General features: G+C 38.6%; 1 protein-coding gene across 3 annotated transcripts in view; it reads right to left on the bottom strand.

Annotated features, from left to right (window-relative positions):
- Positions 1 to 23,405, bottom strand: part of LOC120523519 (T-lymphoma invasion and metastasis-inducing protein 1-like) — a 495,064-nt gene that overhangs the window by 184,750 nt on the left and 286,909 nt on the right. For all 3 annotated transcript variants that reach the window (XM_039744911.1, XM_039744910.1, XM_039744912.1), the window contains exons 12-13: positions 4,681 to 4,762; positions 4,009 to 4,095 (exon numbers count right to left, since the gene is read on the bottom strand). In XM_039744911.1, coding sequence (XP_039600845.1) covers positions 4,009 to 4,095; positions 4,681 to 4,762 — 169 coding nt within the window. The remainder of the gene's footprint in view (positions 1 to 4,008; positions 4,096 to 4,680; positions 4,763 to 23,405) is intronic.

Raw genomic sequence — 23,405 nt, 5'->3', positions numbered from 1 at the left:
TATTCAAATGATATTCGTAGCTAGTCTTGTGTTCAGACATCGGCCTTTCACATAGCTTCATCATGCACTCCAAAATTAAAAGTGTGGCATGGCATGGACTTTATCGGAGTATCAGTTTCACTTGGAAAACAAATCAACCATATTTTGCACTTTACTTAGGAAAAACACATATAGATAGCATAAGGCCACTTTTGCTTGCTCACTTTAGAATTTGATTGTCATTTCAGAGTATTGAGCCTTTGACAATCAGTACTTAGGACTTCTCTCTGGTATTCTGAACCTATTCCCTGTTTCTGACCTTATCTAAACTATTTTTATTATTCTAATTTTTATTAGTTTTGTGTATAACATTATTTCTATATATCTATGTGTTACCATGTTCCTTGTGCTATGTATGTGGTTCTTCAAGAGGCAAGGCTACCTGTCCATCTCTGTCAAGGTTTAATGGGGTTTATTGAATGCTTTGGTATTAATGAGTTTCTCTTGTGATTAATACTGTGCTTTTGTGGATTTTTACCTTTATGCTCCATATTTTACTTTGCTTTCTGAATTTGTATTTTTTGACTCATTTACCTGGGTTTGCCTTTGTTATTTTGTATCCTTTGGAGCTTCTTGTGCAACAGAACATTTTGAAAATAAATCTTTTATTTTATAAAAATTCTTTGTCTGACCTTTATTTTATGAACTGAAAGTAAACAGATCCTTCCACTTGTAGGGCCTTTTGCTACAGTTTTTGGGACTTGGTGCTTAGGAACTCTCCAGTTCATGACCGTCATAAACATATCTATCAGTTTTTGGGACTTGTTGCTTAGGAACTCTCCAATTCATGACTGTCATAAACATATCTATCAAATAGGAGAGACATGTTTTATAAAACAGAAGCCATTTACTGCTTCAAAATTGAAACTTTTGGTACGTTTTAAGGCTTTGTGGGAATGCAAACCTTTTCATACAGTATAAATAAATGTTTGATACTAGAGTGTCCATGAGTTCACTTATATTGTCAGAAGCACTGTTAAATACATCCTGATCAGTTAAATGCATATCGTCACTAAACAGTAGTCTAAGTGACAGGCTGTCTTATTGATATTTATAGTTTTTATTTTTATATTTGTGGGAAGCAGTTATACCCAGTATGGTCCAAGCTTCCTTGAGCTGCTTGAGATATAGCATAGCACACATCTTTAATAGCACAATGAGAGTGTCCAGCATATTTTATCAGTCTGTAAGGTAATCAACTGTTTACATTTTTGGTTCTTCATTAGTCAATATAGTATGTTTAAAATCACTAAGAATAATAACAGTAAAGTAGGGATGGTTATTTCCAGTTGTGTGATTTGGCCAAATACTCTACCAGTATTGAGTTGAGGATTACTGTGTTTAAATCAGGTAATTTTACATTAAAAACCAATGAAACTATGCTGTAAATCTTTGGAGTATTGTATCCAGTTGTTGTCCCAAAACACAAAGTTTGAACATACAGTCAATCCCCAATATTCATGTCTTTAAATTTTGTGACTTCTGGCATTTGTACGATTTATTAGAAATCTAATTTGTACTTTCACGTTGACAACTGTGCACATTTGTGGGCTTCACAGCTATGATCAGTAGAGAAAAATAATGACAGATGTGATGCATGTTTGGGGAACAGCTAGTATCCTACTAGATGCTTCACTGTTCTCATTCACTCTACCACGTAGAGAAGAGCTCCCTGAGTGGTTGTTGCATAATTACATTGTTTTGATTAAAAAAATCAAGTTTTGTGTTGCAGTTATGCCCACAAAGCATAGTGCATGTAATTTGCTCTCTTAGCCCAAATGTGCAAGGTCAATGAATAGGCTTTGTGAGAAAATAAAGGTATTAAGAGAAACTTTGCGCTGGAACGTATGCAGTGAGTTTGGTGTTAATGAATAGTCCAGCTGAATAAAGACATCAAGGCTGCCAATCCCATCATCGATTACAGCCTCAAAGCTTACCTTTGCTATGCTCCCATACTCCAAGACCCTTATGGATCTCAAATGATACATGAAGCAGACATCATTGATGGGTTATTTCATGCCTATGCATCCTTCACGATCTCCAACGTCATGTATCAGCAGTGAAGAAAAGAGTGTCGGAGGTCTTCCAACAGCAACAACTAAAAGTTTTTTTTTTTATTGAAATGTTAGCACAAAACATCACAGAATTCTAAAGAATGACTAGTGAGAAAAAATGTTTTGCATGCTACCAATTTTGTTTTGTGTACTGCATTTTATGGGCTATTTCATGGTTACTGTGTTACGAAAGCAGCATATTTTCAGAAATAATGTTTTGTTGCAAAGAATTATGAGGAAAAGTGTATTTTGAACACTCTCCAGTGAAAGTTTTTAGTGGTTGTGGGAACCTAACCCTCTATTTCAGTGTATTAACTAGTGATTGAGTGAACCCAGTGGAGTTTGGTTCGCTGTGAGCGAGGCAAAATCAAGGAAATGCTGGAGAACATTTGCTGAACTCTATAAAATGCATTGAAGTTAAACGTGGGGGAGAAACTGACCTATATTTGAGCGGACTACAATGGTGCGATGGTGTCCCTCAGATACAGGAAAAAGTCTGCAATTACGCTGTAATGATTATGGTGGTAAATATGTGACCTGAGCTGTAAGGCAGAAGTGCTAACAACTGTGCTACCATGCCTCATCCAACAAAAGACACAGACTGAAGGAATACCACAAACAAAATGCAACAAAAGAACATAAACTATTGATAAGTAAATAAAATATAGATAATTGCACTCACAGGGTTCCACTCATGGGGTATAAACTGGCTGTGCCCCAAAGCAGCAGCGTGTAAATGGCCCATTTTATTTTTTGACTGACTGGGCTCCGGGCACAGTTACAATGACTATTTATCTGAGCAAATCATTTCATCAAGAAAAGACGCCTTGTAAATAGTAATAAATCTAATGTTTTTGTTATTTCAAAGTATGTCTTATGTTTGCTGATGAGGGGGCTGGGAAGAAATCCTGTTTTGGTATCGCAGTTGGGCACGTGGCTAATTTCCAAGCAACAGGGATCAGTGTTAAACATCCAGTGACGGTACTCATATTCTCATTATTGTCAGCTAATGTACCATTAAAATGAAAATGTTTATAAATGCATATGGGATTGAAATCCGGAAGTGTTACTCAACATTTGTGGCTTCCAGACCCACTTTTACCTTTTTAAGTTTACTGACAACCCATATAAAGCAATGAAAGACAAAGGTTTAAGGCTGAAAGAACCAAGAGTGGAAAAGGGGGAAAAAAGTTCACCTAAGCCAGCCTCACAGAGAATTTACAGGAAAATATTTGTTGAACAAGGTCATTCACTGTGAAAAAATGTTTTACTGAACTTTAATCAAAACTACTGTTAACATTCCCATCTTTGAATTACGCCCGGGAAAGTTAAGGACTAACTATACTAAAATGCAGTTATAAAATACTTGAATAGAAACCAAATATGGCTGCCCTTGATGACTGTGAATGTAGTGAATATGGTTCTGGTGACTATTTTTTACATTTATGGACAGCTAAGCAGGTAAATAACCAAAATGATAAAATAAATGCAATAGTTTTCTATATAAAAGAAAATACAAAAAATGAAAAATGCACTATTTAAAGACTATTTATGAAAGCTGGAATGAGAAATACCAGATTACCAACATGTATAACTTGTTTAACTGAGCACAATCAATATGGGTAAGAATATCGATGACCTGTAACCTACTGAAAATAAAGCAGTAGTACTGGGTAGGTTGAGCAAAATACCTATATGTAATGAATTAATTTGGCATACTGTATGGTATTTAAAAAAGTTTTCATGGAAAAAAATACATGTAAGTAAATTAAAAACATTAACCACTTTTTCTAAATTACACTTTTGCAAATATTTTATATAATATCAAAATCTGACTATTTCTACACTCAAAGCTATGACTATATAGTGCTGTAAATCCAGAAAGAAAACTAAAAACTTGCAAGTGATAAGTCACCTTGATTGAAAGATAGCCCATTATCCTTTACATCAGTAACATGCATTCTCTGTATTCCTACATCTTCTTCTACAGAGACAGTAAAACCTGGAATAGGGAAAATCCATATTATAATCTCTGGTAAAGTATATATTTAAAAAACAACATTACACATTATAACATAACATTGTGCAATTCATGAGCACCAGTCTGCACTCATGGGGTGCTGGAACAAATGGTAACACAGAAACTGATTCTAGATGGAACTAGTCCACTCACACACACGGCCACATTCAGACAGGGCAAATTTAGACTTTCCAATTAGCCTAATCACACATCTTTGGGGATGTTAAAGGGAAACAAAGAAAAACTCCCACACATAACATCGATGCATGAGATTCAAATCCAGGACGTAATCTGTAATGTAAATGTAATTAGAATCCAAGTAAATCAAGAGAAAATTTCCTAAGAAAATGTCCTAAATACAGATACAGAACAGATATAAGTAAAAAGAAAAAAGAAAACCCACAGTTTTATATTCAGAATTAATTAAGGCAAAGTAACATTTATTAACCATATCCTATTAGCATTCAGGTTTTATCTATATGTAATACAAATAATACTATACTCTTACATTTTACATTACTGTACTTCTTTGACAGGAAGTTTTCAAATACTTAAAGAAATGCATACCATAGCAATCAGAAGATGTGTGATTCCTGGCCAAATGGATGGTATTTGTAATTTTGGGACATATTTCAATTTCTTTATACAACTGGAAGAACAAGAAAAATCATATTAAAATCCAACAGCAATTTAATGATAAGAATTTCATTATGCTTTGTACGTATAACAATATTACTAGTACTACAACTAAACATTTATTATTTAATGCTATTCAAAACAAAATGTTCATTTTATAAAACACTTTCTTATGCAAATTTTCAGTAAATATATATATAAAAACAAACAGAAAATATTAATCATTTAAGTCATCAAAAACGAATGTCAACATTATTTTAAACATGGTACTTAATTAAAAAAAACTAACAGGAAAAAAATTAAAAAACAGTTTAATGACACGTTATTATGAATGTTTTTTTATTTATTCCATCTGACCATAGCCTAGTGAAAGCCTACTGTTCTAGTAAGATAACTTATTAAAGTCTGCATATTTGACATGTGCCTGACTATATTCTATTTTATAAACACTATCTTTCAGTATTCTGCAACACATTTTTCACCTTTTCAACAAGATTTTGTACCTAGATACTCCATTTTTTCTATATACAACTAACTTTGCTTAGGCTCTGGGACAAGCTAGCTTTTGTGCTGGCCTCCTTTTAACATTTTTACTTCTAAAATGTGAGTGTCTTTATGTTTACATTTAACACTAGAATCCCTGAAGCCTACAAAAAAACTAGTAATCCCAGACCACCTTAAATTCCTTTGCACCTCTCCATCAGTATCTTTTGTTTTGTAAATGTGTCGATCAGCACAAGCAGCAAGCAGCCTGCTATCCCATCTCCCACTGAAGAAGCTCAACTCGGGCATAAAGTTCTCCCAGCTCAAGTGTGTTTATCTGCGTGTAAGGTGCCTGGAGTTGTATATGTTAAATATTATTGTATATTGTTATTTGGAATACATGCATTTCATGTGTATTCCATATCTACAAAGTTCTGGGTAAGTGTAGGATGAAAGACAATGCTGAACACATACCTAAAGCAGAAACTTTTTCCATGTTATACTAATAATGATGTGAAATGTATAATGTGTAAAGACTTTAGTCCAAATATCAAATAAACACATGCACTTTTATTCAAGAATATAACTTAACAAAAAAAACCAAAAACATTCAATTTACATGTTGCTGTCAATGAGTTAAAAACCCAAGCTCAAATGTCAATCGACACAAAGCTGATATGTATTCTTGGATGGTGCAGAGGAAAGAACTGGTCCCTTAAAACCAAAAGCTTCCGAGTTTGAGACAGAGAGCTCCATGTTTTGAGTAGTGAGCTGCTATTATCATTACTATAAATTAATATAAAACATACATTTGATTTGAGTCTGTAACACCCGGTGCAAATTTAGGCTACTTGTAAAAGAGCTTTTTTTTATTATTCAGTTTTATTCTGTCAGTGACATTCACGAAGTACCATGAACTTGCCTCTCTCCTTCTCGGAGTTGATGACGTTTATCTCCATTCATTTCACAAGAGCAGCAATGACCACAGTTGCTGCTGTGGTTGATGCCTGCTCAGAACTATTTGTTGTACTGGCAATCAAAGATATGATGTCCCTTGACCTCTATCAGACTATCATGCAGCATTTGCGCTTTGACAATAAAGACACCTGTGTAGAACGTGTGAAAAATGTCAGGTTTGCTGCAATTTAAGACATCTGGCAACATTTTGTTGAGAGCTGTGTTTTGAGTTAAAACCCAAGGGCAAAGACTTTCTGAGTCTGTGGTCATAAAGCTCATAGAGCAGTTTCTGGACAAAGATAGAACCAAAACAACAGACAGCTTCTTCACAGCACTTTCGCTGGCTAATAGACTGCTGCACTGCAACGCAACTCTGCTTTGCACCATAAGTAAAATGGGACATCCACCTGCAGTTATAGTCACTTTAGTACAGTATGTGAGCAATTTGCCACGCTAGTATTTAGATCTGGCAGAGCCATACTGACGGTGTATTTGCCCTAAAAGAAGAAACAACAGCCGGAGTAAAGTTTTGCGACTTATAAAAGATATCACTGAAGGGATATAAGAAGAAACACAAACGATGGTGAATCATGTCTTCTTGGTATCTTGTTGTCACTTGAATTTTTGTTATTCATGTTGAAAATGCTACTTACAATTTGCCCAGGAGTAAAACATTGATAAATTTTTGCTTTTCCTAGTGACTAACCATGGCTTTTGCTGATGGATCATTTGAAAAATGCAATTTTACAGGAAAATGTACTATTTTGAATTCACATACAGTAGGTATAGAAAAGAATCACACCCTTCGAAATATTCCCATTTTGTTTTGCTTTACAGCCTTAAATGAAAACTTACAAACCAATATTTTTCCCAGCTTTACTTACTCAATGCAATCTATAACATCCAAGTAAAAGATATCACAGCTACAGTTCAGAAGAATTTAAAAAAAATTAAAAACAAGAAATGCTAAGATTAATAAAGGATCACCCCCTCCTAAACAATATTTGTAAACTTAATCAGGTGTAAGTAACCACCATTTCCATTGCAGACCATGGTTGCCTGTGATTAATTGTAATCAGTTCGATTAGAGAAGCATAAAAACAGCTGTTCCTGGAGCATTCCCATGCTTGGTAATGCAACTGACAGCAAACAACTGACTATGGGTGGCAAGCCACTATCAAAACATCTTGGGGATAGAGCTGTGGACAGAAATAAGGCAGGAGATGGATAGAAAAATAAGCTCAAAAGGCTTTATAAATCTCAAGGAGCACAGTGAAGTCCATAATAAAGAAGTGCCAAGTGTTTGGTACTACTAGGACCCTCCCTGGATCTGCCCAAGCCTCCAAACTGGATGGGAGAGCAAGGAGGAACCTGGTAAGACAGGCTACCAAAAGGCCAATGGCCACTTTGAAGGAGTTACAAGATTTTATGGCAAAGAGAGGTCATTATGTGCATGTGACAACAATTTCACAAGTGCTCCACAATTGTGGCTTGTTCGGGAGGGTCACAAGGAAAAAGCCACTTCTCAAGAAAGGCCACATTAAGGCTCATTTGAGCTTTGCCAGAATGCACCTTGAAGATTCTGATGCCAAGTGGAAAAAGGTCTTATGGTCAGATGAGACCAAAATCTAAGTATTTGGCCTCAATAACAAATGGTACACCTGGCGGAAATCCAATGCAGCTCACCATCCACAATATACCATGCCTACAGTAAAGCATGGAGGTGGCAGCATGCTGTTGTGGGGGTGTTTCTATGCCGCAGGGCCTGGGGCTCTCGTTAGGATAGAAAGAAAAATGGACAGGGCAAAATACTGGCAAATTCTTAAGGAAAATCTGTTACCCTCTGCCAGAAAGTTGAAGATGGGCAGAATGTTCACCTTTCAACACAACAACAACCCAAAGCACACATTAAAATTGACCACACAGTGGCTGAAGGAGAAAAAAGTGAATGTCCTAATGTGGCCCAGTCATAGTCCACAACTAAATCCCACTGAAAATCTGTGGAAAGATTTGAAGATAGCAGTCCACCAACGCTCACCATCCAATTTGACCAAACTTGAACAGTTCTGCAATAGATGTGCAAAGCTGATACAGAAATATCCTAACAGACTCAAGGGTGTCATTAAAGCAAAAGGTGGTTCAACAAAATATTGACATTGAGGGGTGATCCTTTATTAATCTCAGTATGTCTTGTTTTTGACTTTTTATCATTTTTCTGAACTGTAGCTGTGATATCTTTCACTTTGATATTGTGGGTTGCATTGAGTAAGTAAAGCTGGGAAGAAACATTTTTGTTTGTGTTTTCATTTAACACTAGAATTACCAAAGCTTATGAGAAAACTCATAAATCCGGCCAACTTTAAATCCACTCTCACCTCTCCATTCAGCATTTTTTGTCTTGAAAATGTGTCGATAATCCCAAGCAGCAAGCAGCCTGCTATACCACCCCCCCACCGGAAAAACTGCAAAAACCTCTCCCAACAGAAGGCTTGTTTATCAGGGACTCAGGTACAGTAACTAGGCTAAAAAAATTATATTGTTATTTGGAACACATGCATTTCACATGTGTTCTGTGTCTACAAAGATCTATGTAAGTGTAGGATGACAGAAAAGTTGAACACATACCTTTAAAGACAAACTTTTTCCATGTTTTAGTACTAACAAGAAAATGTAGACATGAAGCGTATAATGTATGAAGTCCAAATATCAAATAAACACTTTCACAAAAGATACAAGTATAACAGAACAAATGCGCTTTTTTTCCCCCAGACTATAACCAAAGAAAAAGAAATCAGGTTAGTGTGGCTCGTTATCATGACTTCTTTGATAGTACAGCGGTTATAGCTGCTGACCCCTATTCAGAAGGAACTGGGTTTGAGTCTTAACGTGTCCCAAAATAAATGTTTTGAGTAGTGAGCTGTTTTTATTGTTACTATTATACAATAAAAACATACATTTGATTTGAGTCTGTAAATGCTGCTGTAAATGTATGGTACTTGTAAAGATTAGCGTTTTTTTAATTCAGTTTTATGCTCTCAGTCGAGTTCATGCTCACCCTGATCTGACACTGCTGTTTTCAAATAAAGACGAGCTATAACAGAGGTGAACTCAGATAAACTCGGATAAAGAGAACAGAAGCCCTCCCTGCAAGAAACGTCCACTCACATATAAGAACAACGCAGCTGCACCAGGTGTAAAGGCGAAAGATGGCACCATTTGGATACAGGACAAGGTCGGGCGTCATCCTGCCAATCAGTCTGCCCCACACCTGTCCTTCAAAGAAACAGCACGGCTTACAGAGCTTGCCAACATATCGTGCAAACTCCTCTTTGTGATTATGTTTTGTGGTGGTCTTTACATAAGTTGCCTTTATATGTTACTTATATAAAAGCCAGGTCGAATGTTATTTACCTTGATTTATTTACTCATCTTCCTAAAGCGTAAAGTCACAAGTAGACTGCAGAAATTCCTCTATTTGATCGACAAGGGCATGGTCACAAATTACACGTGTAATGCCACAAAAAATGCCTGCTGACACTTTAGTACGACCTCGTCCTGCATCCAAATGGTGCCATCTTTTTGCCTTTATGCCTGGTGCAGCTGCAATGTTCTTATATGCGAGTGGACGTTTCTTGCAGGGAGGGCTTCTGTTCTTTTTATCCGATCTGAGTTCACCTCTGTTATAGCTTGTCTTTATTTGAAAACAGCAGTGTCAGATCGGGGTGAGCATGAACGTGACTGAGAGCGTAAACTGAATTAAAAAAACTCTAACCTTTCCAAGTACCATACATTTACAGCAGCAGTTACAGACTCAAATCAAATGTATGTTTTTATTGTATAATAGTAACAATAAGAGCAGCTCACTACTCAAAACGTTTATGTTGGAACACATTAAGACTCGAACCCGGTACCTTCTGAATAGGAGTCAGCAGCTCCAACCGCTGTAGAGTAATCCCTCCTCGATCGCGGGGGTTGCGTTCCAGACCCCCTCGCGATAGGTGAAAATCCGCGAAGTAGAAACCATATGTTTGTATGGTTATTTTTGTATATTTTAAGCCCTTATAAACTCTCCCACACTGTTTATAAATATTCCATGCACAGTTATACAGCATAATTCCTTTGTATTCTCTCAGATATTAGGCAAGATTCATTGAAATTATGTATGCAAACACACTATACATATACATCCATCCACCCTCTTCCGCTTATCCAAGGTCGGGGCGCAGGGGTAGCAGCTTAAATAGAGAAGCCCAGACTTCCCTCTCCCTGGCCACTTCTTCCAGCTCTTCTGGGAGAATCCCAAGGAGTTCCCAGGCCAGCCGGGAGACATAGTCCTTCCAGCGTGTCCTGGGTCTTCCCCGGGGCCTCCTCCCGGTTGGACGTCAACAACAACAACAACATTTATTTATATAGCACATTTTCATACAAACAGTAGCTCAAAGTGCTTTACATATTAAAGAATAGAAAAACAAAAGACATAATTATAAAAAATAAATCAACATTAACATCGAATAAGAGTAAGGTTCAATGGCCAGGGGGGACAGACGTGCCCGGAACACCTCACCAGGGAGGCGTCCAGGAGGCATCCTGATCAGATGCCCGAGCCACCTCATCTGACTCCTCTCGATGCGGAGGAGCAGCGGCTCTACTCTGAGCCCCTCCCGGATGACTGAGCTCCTCACCCTATCCTTAAGGGAAAGCCCAGACACCCTGCGAAGGAAACTCATTTCAGACGCTTGTATTCGCGATCTCGTTCTTTCGGTCACTACCCATAGCTCATGACGGTAGGAACGTAGATCGACTGGTAAATTGAGAGCTTTGCCTTACGGCTCAGCTCTTTTTTCACCACGACAGACCGATGCAGCACCGATCCGCCTGTCAATCTCACGATCCATTCTTCCCTCACTCGTGAACAAGACCCCGAGATACTTAAACTCCTCCACTTGGGGCAGGATCTCCCCCCCAACCCTGAGAGGGCACTCCACCCTTTTCCGGCTGAGGACCATGGTCTCGGATTTGGAGGTGCTGATTCTCATCCCAGCCGCTTCACACTCAGCTGCGAACCGATCCAGAGAGAGCTGAAGATCACGGCCTGATGAAGCAAACAGGACAACATCATCTGCAAAAGCAGTGACCCAATCCTGAGTCCACCAAACGGACCCCTTCAACACCCTGGTTGCGCCTAGAAATTCTGTCCATAAAAGTTATGAACAGAATCGGTGACAAACGGCAGCCCTGGCGGAGTCCAACTCTCACTGGAAACGGGCTCGACTTACTGCCGGCAATGCGGACCAAGCTCTGACACCGGTTGTACAGGGACCGAACAGCTCTTATCAGGGGTCCGTACCCCATACTCCCGGAGCACCCCCCACAGGATTCCCCGAGGGACACGGTCGAATGCCTTTTCCAAGTCCACAAAACACATGTAGACTGGTTGGGCAAACTCCCATGCACCCTCCAGGATCCTGCTAAGGGTGTAGAGCTGGTCCACTGTTCCGCGACCAGGACGAAAACCACACTGTTCCTCCTGAATCCGAGGTTTCACTATCCGACGGACCCTCCTCTCCAGAACCCCTGAATAGACTTTTCCAGGGAGGCTGAAGAGTGTGATCCCTCTATAGTTGGAACACACCCTCCCGTCCCCCTTTTTAAAGAGGGGGATCACCACCCCGGTCTGCCAATCCAGAGGCACTGTCCCGATGTCCATGCAATGTTGCAGAGACGTGTCAACCAAGACAGTCCTACAACATCCAGAGCCTTAAGGAACTCCGGCGATCTCATCCACCCCGGGCCCTGCCACCAAGGAGTTTTTGACCACCTCGGTGACTTCAGTCCCAGAGATGGGAGAGCCCACCTCAGAGTCCCCAGGCTCTGCTTCCTCGTGGAAGGCATGTTAGTGGGATTGAGGAGGTCTTGAAGTACTCCCCCACCGACCCACAACGCCCGAGTGAGGTCAGCAGCACACCATCCCCACCATATACAGTGTTGACACTGCACTGCTTCCCCTCCTGAGACGCCGGACGGTGGACCAGAATCTCCTCGAAGCCGTCCAAAGTCGCTCTCCATGGCCTCTCCAAACTCCTCCCATGCCCGAAGTTTTTGCCTCAGCAACAACCGAAGCCGCATTCCGCTTGGCCTGCCGGTACCTATCAGCTGCCTCCAGAGACCACTCCTTCAGCTTGACGGCATCCCTCACCGCCGGTGTCCACCAACGGGTTTGGGGATTGCCGCCGCGACAGGCACCGACCACCTTACGGCCACAGCTCCGGTCAGCCGCCTCAACAATAGAGGCACGGAACATGGCCCATTCGGACTCAATGTCCCCACCTCCCTCGGGACGTGGTTGAAGTTCTGCGAAGGTGGGAGTTGAAGCTACTTCTGACAGGGGACTCTGCCAGCCGTTCCCAGCAGACCCTCACAACACGTTTGGGCCTACCAGGTCTGACCGGCATCTTCCCCCACCATCGAAGCCAACTCACCACCAGGTGGTGATCAGTTGACAGCTCGCCCCTCTCTTCACCCGAAAGTGTCCAAGACATATGGCTGCAAGTCCGACGACACAACCACAAAGTCGATCATCGAACTGAGGCCTAGGGTGTCCTGGTGCCAAGTGCACATATGAACACCCTTATGCTTGAACATGGTGTTCGTTATGGACAATCCGTGGCAAGCACAGAAGTCCAATAACAAAACACCGCTCGGGTTCAGATCGGGGGGCCATTCCTCCCAATCACGCCCTTCCAGGTCTCACTGTCATTGCCCATGTGGGCATTGAAGTCTCCCAGCAAAACGAGGGAATCCCCAGAAGGTATGCCCTCTAGCACCCCCTCCAGAGACTCCAAAAAGGGTGGATACTCCAAACTGCTGTTCAGCGCATACGCACAAACAACAGTCAGGACCCTTCCCCCCACCCGAAGGCGGAGGGAAGCCACCCTCTCGTCCACCGAGGTAAACCCCAACGCACAGGCTCCAAGTCGGGGGACAATAAGTATGCCCACACCTGCTCGACCTGTTTATATACAGCAAAACCTAAATATTATTTTAAAGATATTGAGTGTCTCTGATATCACATATGTTACAGCCATTACGATAGACAGGCCACCAGCAATAAATATGTACAATGCAAGAAAAATTGTCTACAGTAAATGTGTGTACAGTGACACTAAACGTACATACATGTACTAAGTACTGTAAGTAGAAAATTAATTATGGTTACTCACCAACAATGACACGATGACTTGTCCGATAATGATGAGTTTAATTTTACTGCACAACAAAGGAGAGCGTTACAGCCCTTCTAAAGGAGCCACTTCAGGCGACTGTGTAGCACCGCCACTGTTGTTCTTCTGGCAGTCTTCAATCCAAATCCCAAAAGCAGATTCCATCCAGACTACTGCCTTATTACATCCACTTACAACTCGTTTTGCACCCTGGTTAAAAGGACACTATATGTAGATCTTATTTTCCTTTCCTACTTTTTAAATAAAAAGAATCGTAGCCTCATTGGTGCTGTAACAGCGTCCTACAGCGGTGTAGCTTTTCCCTTCTTTCAACAAATCCAAAATGTTTACCTTTTCGGCAATCGTTAACATCTTCCGTTGGCGCTTGGGCACGGCCCCTGAAGCAGTAGCAGGAACAGATCGTTCTGTAGCCATAATGAAGGGCTTGACTATGCACAAAGATAAACACAAAAGAGCACAAAAGTTAACTCTTTACACAGCGAAACACGTTGATGCGGAATGAGCGAGACGAGACTTCCTGGGTAACATTGCATTCAGCACACAGGAACTTAACTGATTGGTTAGCTTCTCAGCCATCTGCCAATAGTGTCTCTTGTATGAAATCAATTCGGCAAACCAACTGAGGAAGCATGTACAGGAAGTAAAAAGACCCATTGTCCGCAGAACCCGCGAAGCAGCGAAAAATTTGCGTTATATATTTAGTTAGGCTTACAAATAAAATCTGCGATAGAGTGAAGCCGCGAAAGTCGAAGCGCGATATAGCGAGGGATTACTGTAGTATCAAAGAAGTCACGTTAACGAGCCACACTAACCTGATATCTTTATCTTTGGTTATAGGCTTGGGGGGAAAAAAGTGCATTTCTTCTGTTATGCTCCTATCTTTTGTGAAAGTGTTTATTTGATATTTAGACTTCAGTCTTCACACATTATACACTTCATGTCTACATTTTGTTGTTAGTACTAAAACATGGAAAAAGTTTTTCTTTTAGGTATGTGTTCAACATTTCTGTCATCCTACACTTACATAGATTTTTGTAGACAAGGAACACACATGAAATGCATGTGTTCCAAACAACAATATTTTTTTAAGCCTAGGTACCTGACTCCCGGACAAAGAAGGCTTCAGTTGGGAGATGTTTTTGCAGTTGCTCCGGTGGTGGTGGTTGTGGGGGGAGGATGGGTGGTTGGATGCTTTAGCAGGCTCTTTGCTGCTTGGGATTATTGACACATTTACAAGACAAAAGATGCTGAATGGAGACGTGCAAGCGGGTTTAAGGTGGGCTGGATTTAAAAGTTTTCTCCTAAGCTTTGGTAATTCCAGTGTTAAGGCTGTAAAGCAAAAAAATGGGAATATTTCAAAGAGGGTGATTCTTTTCGATACCCACTGTAAGTAATTAGTAAGAATAACGGGAATTTGGGGTATAAATATAATTTCATCCTGTAGTACATCCTATAAAACGATAGCTTCAATCATAATTGAATGTAATACTTTGATCTGTAACCTACCGTATTAAAGTTTTGGGGGATGTATATCAAAAGTAATATGTACTGAATTGTAGTTTACTTTAACTTAATATATACAGTCAGGTCCATAAGTATTTGTACAGTGACACAATTTTCATAATTTTGGCTCTGTACACCACCAGTATAGATCTGAAACAGAACAATCAAGATGTGATTGAAGTATACACTTTCAGCTTTATTTTACAGGATTTAACAAAAATATTTCATGAGTGGTTCAAATAAGACAGATACTTTTATACATGGTCTCCTGCTTTCAGAGGCTCAAAAGTATTTGGACAAGCTAACATAATAATAAATATAATGATTGTTTTTAATGCCAGTTGAAAATCCTTTACAGTCAATAACTGCCTGAAGTCTGAAACCCATGGTCATCTTCAAGTGCTGGGTTTCCACTCTAGTAATACTTTGCTAGGCCTTTACTGCAGCTATCTTCAGTTGCTGCTTGTTTGTTGGACTTTCTGCCATCAGTTTTGTTTTCAACAAGTGAAATGCGTGTCCAATTGGGTTGAGGTCAGTCAAATGACTTGGTCATTGAAAAAAACTCCACTTCTTTGCTTCGAAAATCACTTGGTTTGGTTTGCTCATTGTTCATCTGTATTGTGAAGCATCGTCCTATTAGTTTTGCAGCACTTGGTTAAATCTGAGCAGATAATAAAGCCTTATACACTTCAGAAGTCATCCTGCTACTTATGCCAGCAGTCATATCATCAACAAACACTAGTGACTGAATTCACATTCACAGCCTTGAATGAGCATGTCATAAAACTGCCTCCACCTTGTTTTACAGAGGATGATCATGATTCATTGAATCATGAGCCATTTCTTCTCTTCTCTTTCCAACCTTCTGGTATATATTAATCCTAGTTTTCATTGTCAAAAGGAAATAGTTCCAGAACTGCACAGGCTTTTAAAAAATGTTTCCTGGCAAAATCTAATCTGCCCTTCCTATGCTTGAGGTTTGCCAGAGGTTTTGCACCTTGTGGTATACCCTCGGTATTTACTTTCTTGAAGCCTTCACTTGATTGTAGACTTGGTAATGATAGGTCTACCTCCCAGAGAGTATCCTTGATGTGGCTAAATGTTATGAAAGCGTTCTTCTTCATCAAGAGCAGAATTCTGGAATCATCCAGAACAGTTATTGTCTGTGGTTTTCTAGACCTTCTGGTGTTGCCAAGTTCACAGGTGAAGTTTTAAAACTAAAGGGTTTGTTTTGTTTTCTCAGGCTAATGATGGACTGTTTTTACTTGCATGAACAGCTCTTTGGATGCTATATTGAGAGTTCACACCGACAACTTCCAAATGCAAATTCCACACTTTGAATCAATTCCAGTCCTTCTACCTGCTTAATAGTAATGAAATAATGAGGGAACTGCTCCCATCTGGGTATGGAACAGCTTGTCAGTCAAATATCAATATACATAGTTCTTGGAAATGGGTGGCTATGCAGAAAAATGGCTGTCATTCCTAAATAGCTCAAACAATATTTTCTGGAAGACCCTTAAAGTAAAGCTGAAAGAGTAAACTTCAATCACATAATGATTGCTTTATTTCAAATCCATTGTGGTAGTGTACAGAGCCAAAATTACAAAAATTATGTCAATGTTGAAATACAAAGTCAAATACAAATACAATGACTTTTATAGGCCGAACATAAAGAACTGGGATGTACAATGAATTGAACATTTTAAGCATTGCACAGAAAAAAACAGGTAAAAAGAAGGTACATCGTGAATCATGTAAAATGCCCCAGGTGCATGAAGTGTACCCAAATTACTGGCAGTACACTGCTCAGTCTGCTTCTTTTCTTTTATTACTTTTACATAACCACATAATAGCCAAACATGGGGTGGGAGAGGTGGTCGGGGTGCTGCACTGCACTAACAGTCTTCCTATTGATGGGGTACACCAATATCAGCCCACTAAGAATGACTGATGTGTATACCTCCTGTATTTTCTGTTCAAAGGAGACTCCTTTACTGAGCTGAGCAATTGTTTAAACTTGCCAAGACATGCTGTCACTTATCATCTCCCACCAACGTGATCAACAATCAGGAGAAACGTCCTAAAAATCTGTATATATTTTATACCACATCATGAGGAGGAAGAACCACTTGACAGAATAGGGTGTACTGCATGAGTTTCGTGGAACTTTCGTCCTCCTTTCCTAATAACGGCATTTATTTTCATAAAGTAGCAGCTGTACATCTCTGCATGATTCTTTCCCTTCTTTTGAGGCACTCAGCAGGAAAAAGGATGGGGTTCCTAAGAATAGCCGACTTGTAAAGCATAATTACTGACAAATTTGGACAAATAAAATGTGTTAGCTAATTTTCTTTTTATTATTTTTTTTTTTCAATCAAATCCATGAAGGCACTTTTGAGATTTTGGAGTACTTATTTTTCTATCGGAGAGGAAGGATTTACCCCTAAATATCGATATATCTAAATGTCTTTCCATAGTGACTGCCAAATCTCAGCTTTTAACTAAATGGGAAATGTGTTTTTGTTGATGAGTGAGTTACTCAGTCATCTTTACATTATATGCAGGGGCAGACAAAGTAGGCTTAGAGATGTATGTAAATGAAACACTGAGTTTATTCTTGTCTTATTATTTATTAATCATTGTGTTATTTGTCTTCTTATTTGTCATCTTATTATTATTTCTAAAGTGTGCTTGAGTGTAGCAATCATAACACGTATGCCTTTTTCCATATCAACAACCGTAAACCTAGTTTTGCCCACCCCTGTATATAGACAAGGGAGTAAATCATCAAAACATGCAAGACAAATACAAAACAAACAACTAAAATACCACACAACTATTGTCACACTGAGCATTTCCTAGATGGTCCACTTCCCATCTTTGTGCCAAATAAAACTGTTTCTCTTTTGTTCCCTTACTTCACGTACCTCTTTAAATAATCTTTTAGCCTACTTCCTGTCACTAGTCAAGCACTTGCTTTATTTCACCTCAGTTCAGTTAACCTTTGGAACCTAGAATCACATACAGGGTGAGCCAGTTATTGCCCCATCTAGCAGCACCTGCTATGTGTGAACTCATTCAGCTAGGAAGCTTCAAAAATTATATGAAAAATTATCAGAAACACTGTGAATTAACTATTATGTAATATTTTTCAACCAAAAACATTTAAAGAGAGTTTCTTTAAAAAAAAATACCAAGTCAAAGTTTCCAGATAAGAGTACAGTGAAATGTCAAAGAAGCATACAATGAAAAGTTTACTAATAATCAAGTAAGCTAAAGTTGAGACATTTGTATATTTGAAACGTGCCTACGTAGCCTATAATTTTCCTGTGACTGCACAACTTTTGTTCATTGATCTAGAGTTGCTATTGTGGATATTATTTTAGGAAAAAATTTAACCCATTTTTATCATATTTATGTTTAGTTTGACAGCATCTGTTATGTAGGACAAAGCATTCAATGTTCTTTTGTATCTTTTGTACAGCTTTACTCCAATCTGCTCTGTGATACTTCTTCCTACCTTTAATCTTCATGTCTACCCAAGAAACCTATCATTATATAAATTTCTAACATTCCTGGTTTAAGTCAAGAAGCAAACAACTCAGTCACACAGCCAAGTAGAAAATAGTGTGCTGTATGCAATCCGTTGACAGAAACCTATTAATAAAGTATCACTTTTTATCCAGCTATTTATATGTTAAAACAGTGTTATCAGGTGACACAGTGTAAAGTGTTCATACTACGAATCATTGCTGGCTCAGGTATGTCTAGGATGAAAAAGAAGGATGTATGTTATTTACTTCACCACACATGAAAGACTAAACATATTTCTAAAACACAAAAAAAAACCAAGAAAATGATCACAGGCTTCATGCTTGTTTTTTGATTCACAGGAGCAAATTATGCCATTTAACTCTTTTCTGGGCAGTTTAATATGGGAACACCTGCAAAAATGGAGAACTCCACAAATGTACTTGCACATGTAAACACAGATTTTAAAAAAAAATAGATTTCTGCCTTAAATGGGTTACTAACCAAATCCTGGTTTTGGGTATACATATAGCTGCACTGGTTGATGATAGTTAAAATATTGCTAAAATTAAGCAAATTATAAAGTAATATGTATAACATAACACAAACTATAGGGATAGGTTATTGGCCAGATCGATTTTCGTGAACAAACATAAGAAAGGTTTCAGCACATTGGATGTCCAGAGTATTGACTCATAAAATGAAGCATCATTGCACCCAGTGTTGCAAGAAGAATCTAATGGATTTAGTCTGGGTGACATATAGAAATTATTTACATTTCATAGCTCATTATGAGTTCAAAAAACATTCAAAACAGTGAAATCATAATGAAAGAAATTCAAATGTCCTATCCAGGAACAACTTGATCATGTGCAAATCTTTTAAGATATTAGTCCATGCCGATTACATGCATGAAAGGGCTACGTAACACACTACTCTGCCTAATGACAATTGTCGTGATCAAACTGTGAAGGCTGAAAAGGTTGCTCTACAAACTGTGGACCTGAAGATGTGTTACATCACCCTGTTCTCGTATGATTATCAAATGCTCCCAATCTGAACGGCTATCTCTGAGGGATGTGTTATGTATCCATTCAGCTACATAAGAGTGATTGCACAAGCAAGACAAAACATAGGTCAGCCTCAAAACATTTTATTATCCATTGGTGGGTGTGTATGTATATATTATTAACTATAGTCTCAAGTGGGTTTTATTATAATACTGTATGCCAGTTGATTAAAAGGCAGAAAATAGTTGCAAAGTATAAAATGCATCTGAGTGAGTATATGTATTACAGTACACAACACTTAAGACAAGCAGCAAGCTATATAGTGAAGTACTAGAGTTTTAGAGTAGAAACAATAGATCATTATTTGGAACACATGCATTTCATGTGTGCTCCGTTTCTACAATAATCTGTGTAAACACATTGTTAAAACAGAAACGTTTTCATATTTTAGTAGTAAAAACAGCTTCCGTGGCATAGCAGTAAGATTTGCTGACTTCAGTTCGATCCCAACCGCCTCCTATATTTGCCGTTTTCTTATCCTTGAACCTTTTCTGAAAGTATTTTTTTTGATCTTTGGACGGAACACACATGAAATGTATATGTTCCAAATAACAATCTGGGGATGGAACAGCAGGCTGCTTGTCTTTATCAGCACATTTACAGTACAAAAGACGCTGACGGACAGGTGTGAATGGATTTAAGGTGGGCTGGATCTACGAGTTTTTTCGTAGGCTCTGGTAATTCTAGTGTTAATCGGCACATTTACAGGACAAAAGACGCTGAAGGAGAGGTGTGATGGGATTTAAGGTGGGCCGGGGATCTACGAGTTTTTTCCGTAAGCACTGGTAATTCTAGTGTTGACAACCAAAGTCATGACAATATTACATAAGATTATATGTCATCATGGTGGATTCTTAGGCCTCTTCCTCATAAACTAGGGTCACTAATTCTGGTAAGCATTGTTACTGTTGTTTGAATTTGTTTTAAAAATAAATGAGTTATGTCCTAAACCTCATTTCTTTTCTTGTTGCTTCAGTTATAGATATTGCATTTTGTATCCAGAGGGGGTAAGAGTCCATAACAGGGTGCATATATGAATGAGAGAAGAAATGTGAATACTAAACATTTATGCTTTGTAATAACGAAAACACAAAAGATTAGCACCTTGTATGTTCATTGTAAACTAAACAATGGAGACAGCCAGCAAAGTAAGAACTCTTGACAGGTGATCAGATTCTCATTCTGACAATAGAAACAATGGAGAGAACAGCAAACACATGTAATGCTTCATGGCCGGACAACATTCTCAGCCATGTTCTCAGAGTATGTGCTGGACAGCATTCTTTGTGACATCTTCAGCGTGTATCTGGCTTGTCCCTTGCTTTAACAAAACCACCACTGTTTCTCTGCCAAAGAATTTGATAATCAAACATCTGAAAGGTTATTGGGCCTTTGGCATTGACCACTGTTATCATTAAGTGCTTCTGATGACTCTTCATGGCACATACAGTACCAAACCCAGCATAACAGAAACATGGGACTGACATCCGTTTGCCTACTGTGCATATAATGTAGAGTTATAAAGGATATACTGTACATATTGACAGAAAGCAATGCAGCACTATCCCTCCCTTTACAAAAGGAACATGTAATTTGAGAGTACCATTTATTGAGTTTAGCGCTGCACTCAACACAAACACAATGACCCCGTCAAACTACATGTAAGCTTAGGGCTTTTGGTCAAAACAACACCATGTGTAACTGGATACAGTAGTTTCTGGCCAATAAAACTCAGACTGTTAGTCTTGTCTGAAAACTGGAGCACTCCTGAGATATATGCTGCCTTATCTGTTTGTGCATAATTGTGTTGCCAAACATGACAAACTCTTTGTTTAAGTTTCCTGCCAATTGTACAGCGGGGGAGGTGTGTGTGTGTGAGGGGGTTTGTTACAGGGTCTTTTTAGCTAAGAACAGGTATAAATATTGCAAACAAGTATTGCAAAAATAAAAAATACAAAATAACATACATCAGAAAAGTTAGTATTGTATCTGAGACCAAATATTGATTTAGTCTTAGCTTTTGGAATTAAATTTATGTTTTGGAAGGACATTTGGGCTGGTGCCTTGCCCGGGGTTTGTTTCCTACGTTGCGCCCTCTGTTGGCTGGAATTGGCTCCAGAAGACCCCCGTGACTCTGTACTTAGAATATAGTGGGTTGGATAATGGGTGTATGGATGGATGGATGGAAGGACATTTATTTGTTATTGAATTTGGCAAATATGTCTGAATAACTTATTATGATAAAGAAAAAATGAGAAACAAGTATACTGAACCATAACAACTGCAGTATTCTTACCCCAATCCGTCTAAAATACAATCTTTTGCATTGATGCCCTGATGTACTAATGAAAGAAAAGAGATGGAGTATGAACTAATTCTGGAAGACTCATTGTGAAAAATAACAGTCTCTGAATGAATGTGTGAGCAAGCCCTGTGACAGACTCAGTACTATATGTAGTATTGGCTCTTGCCTTGGCCTCAGTGCTACCAGGAGAGGTTCTCACATCCTGAATTAAATTAAGCTGGTTTGAGGAAATCACATTATGTTAATCTTAATTAATTTAAAAGTAACATACAACAAATGGAAGTATGTTGCCATTTAACATTCACTTCAGAATATTTCTTCCAAATGTGAGTAAACATTGTAATAATATATAAAGTAAACCCAGAAGGAGGATAAAAAATATCTGCTCTAAAATAGTTACAATGTGAATAAAATCTGTAATAAAGAAACAGTGCTATTACACTGAAAACAACATCAAATCCTCTAAAATATAGTTAAGAACTGATCTGCAGCAATAATGTTACTAAAAAAATTGTTAATAAGGACTGGTTGCTATTGTTAGATAACGTAGGCTCATATTTCTCTAAAAGAATTTGACAGATGGGGAGCTGTTAAATTATATTAATTTTAAAATTATTTTCTATACCACTGTTGAAAAAATATTCTTCATGTCATTATACAATTGGGATGTAGACATTTATTATAATTGTGACAGTGTTTTACATATATTACCACATTGTCACTTTTAAAATATTTTCCCTTTATACATGGTTAAAATACAGGGTCATCGAAAAGATGCCTAGATTTATAGATTGTAATATTTATTATATTTATATAATAAATTTATTTATAAACCATGAATAAAGTCATACATCTTAATTACACACATTAATAACTTGATTTAAACACAATCTGTATGCTTGTTCTGCTTTGGTACATAAGCAGGGTACTCTTCATGTACAGTGCATCCGGAAAGTATTCACAGCACATCACTTTTTCCACATTTTGTTATGTTACAGCCTTATTCCAAAATTGATTAAATTCATTTTTTTCCTCAGAATTCTACACAAAACACTCCATAATGACAATGTGAAAAACGTTTACTTGAGATTTTTGCAAATTTATTAAAAATAAAAAAATTGAGAAAGCACATGTACATAAGTATTCACAGCCTTTTCCATGAAGCTCAAAATTGAGCTCAGGCGCATCCTGTTTCCCCGATCATCCTTGAGATGTTTCTGTAGCTTAATTGGAGTCCACCTGTGGTAAATTCAGTTGATTGAACATGATTTGGAAAGCCACACACCTGTCTATATAAGGTCCCACAGTTGACAGTTCATGTCAGAGCACAAACCAAGCATTAAGTCAAAGGGATTGTCTGTAGACCTCAGAGACAGGATTGTCTCAAGGCACAAATCTGAGGAAGGTTACAGAAAAATTTCTACTGCTTTGAAGGTCCCAATGAGCACAGTGGCCTCCATCATCCGTAAGTGGAAGAAGTTCGAAACCACCAGGACTCTTCCTAGAGTTGGCCGACCATCTAAACCGAGCAATCGGGGGAGAAGGGCCTTAGTCAGGGAGGTT

The sequence above is a fragment of the Polypterus senegalus genome, chromosome 2, assembly GCF_016835505.1.
Source record: "Polypterus senegalus isolate Bchr_013 chromosome 2, ASM1683550v1, whole genome shotgun sequence".
NCBI lineage: Eukaryota > Metazoa > Chordata > Cladistia > Polypteriformes > Polypteridae > Polypterus > Polypterus senegalus.
The sequence above is the reverse complement of the archived record's forward strand: the minus strand, read 5'-3'. Positions and strand labels throughout refer to the sequence as shown.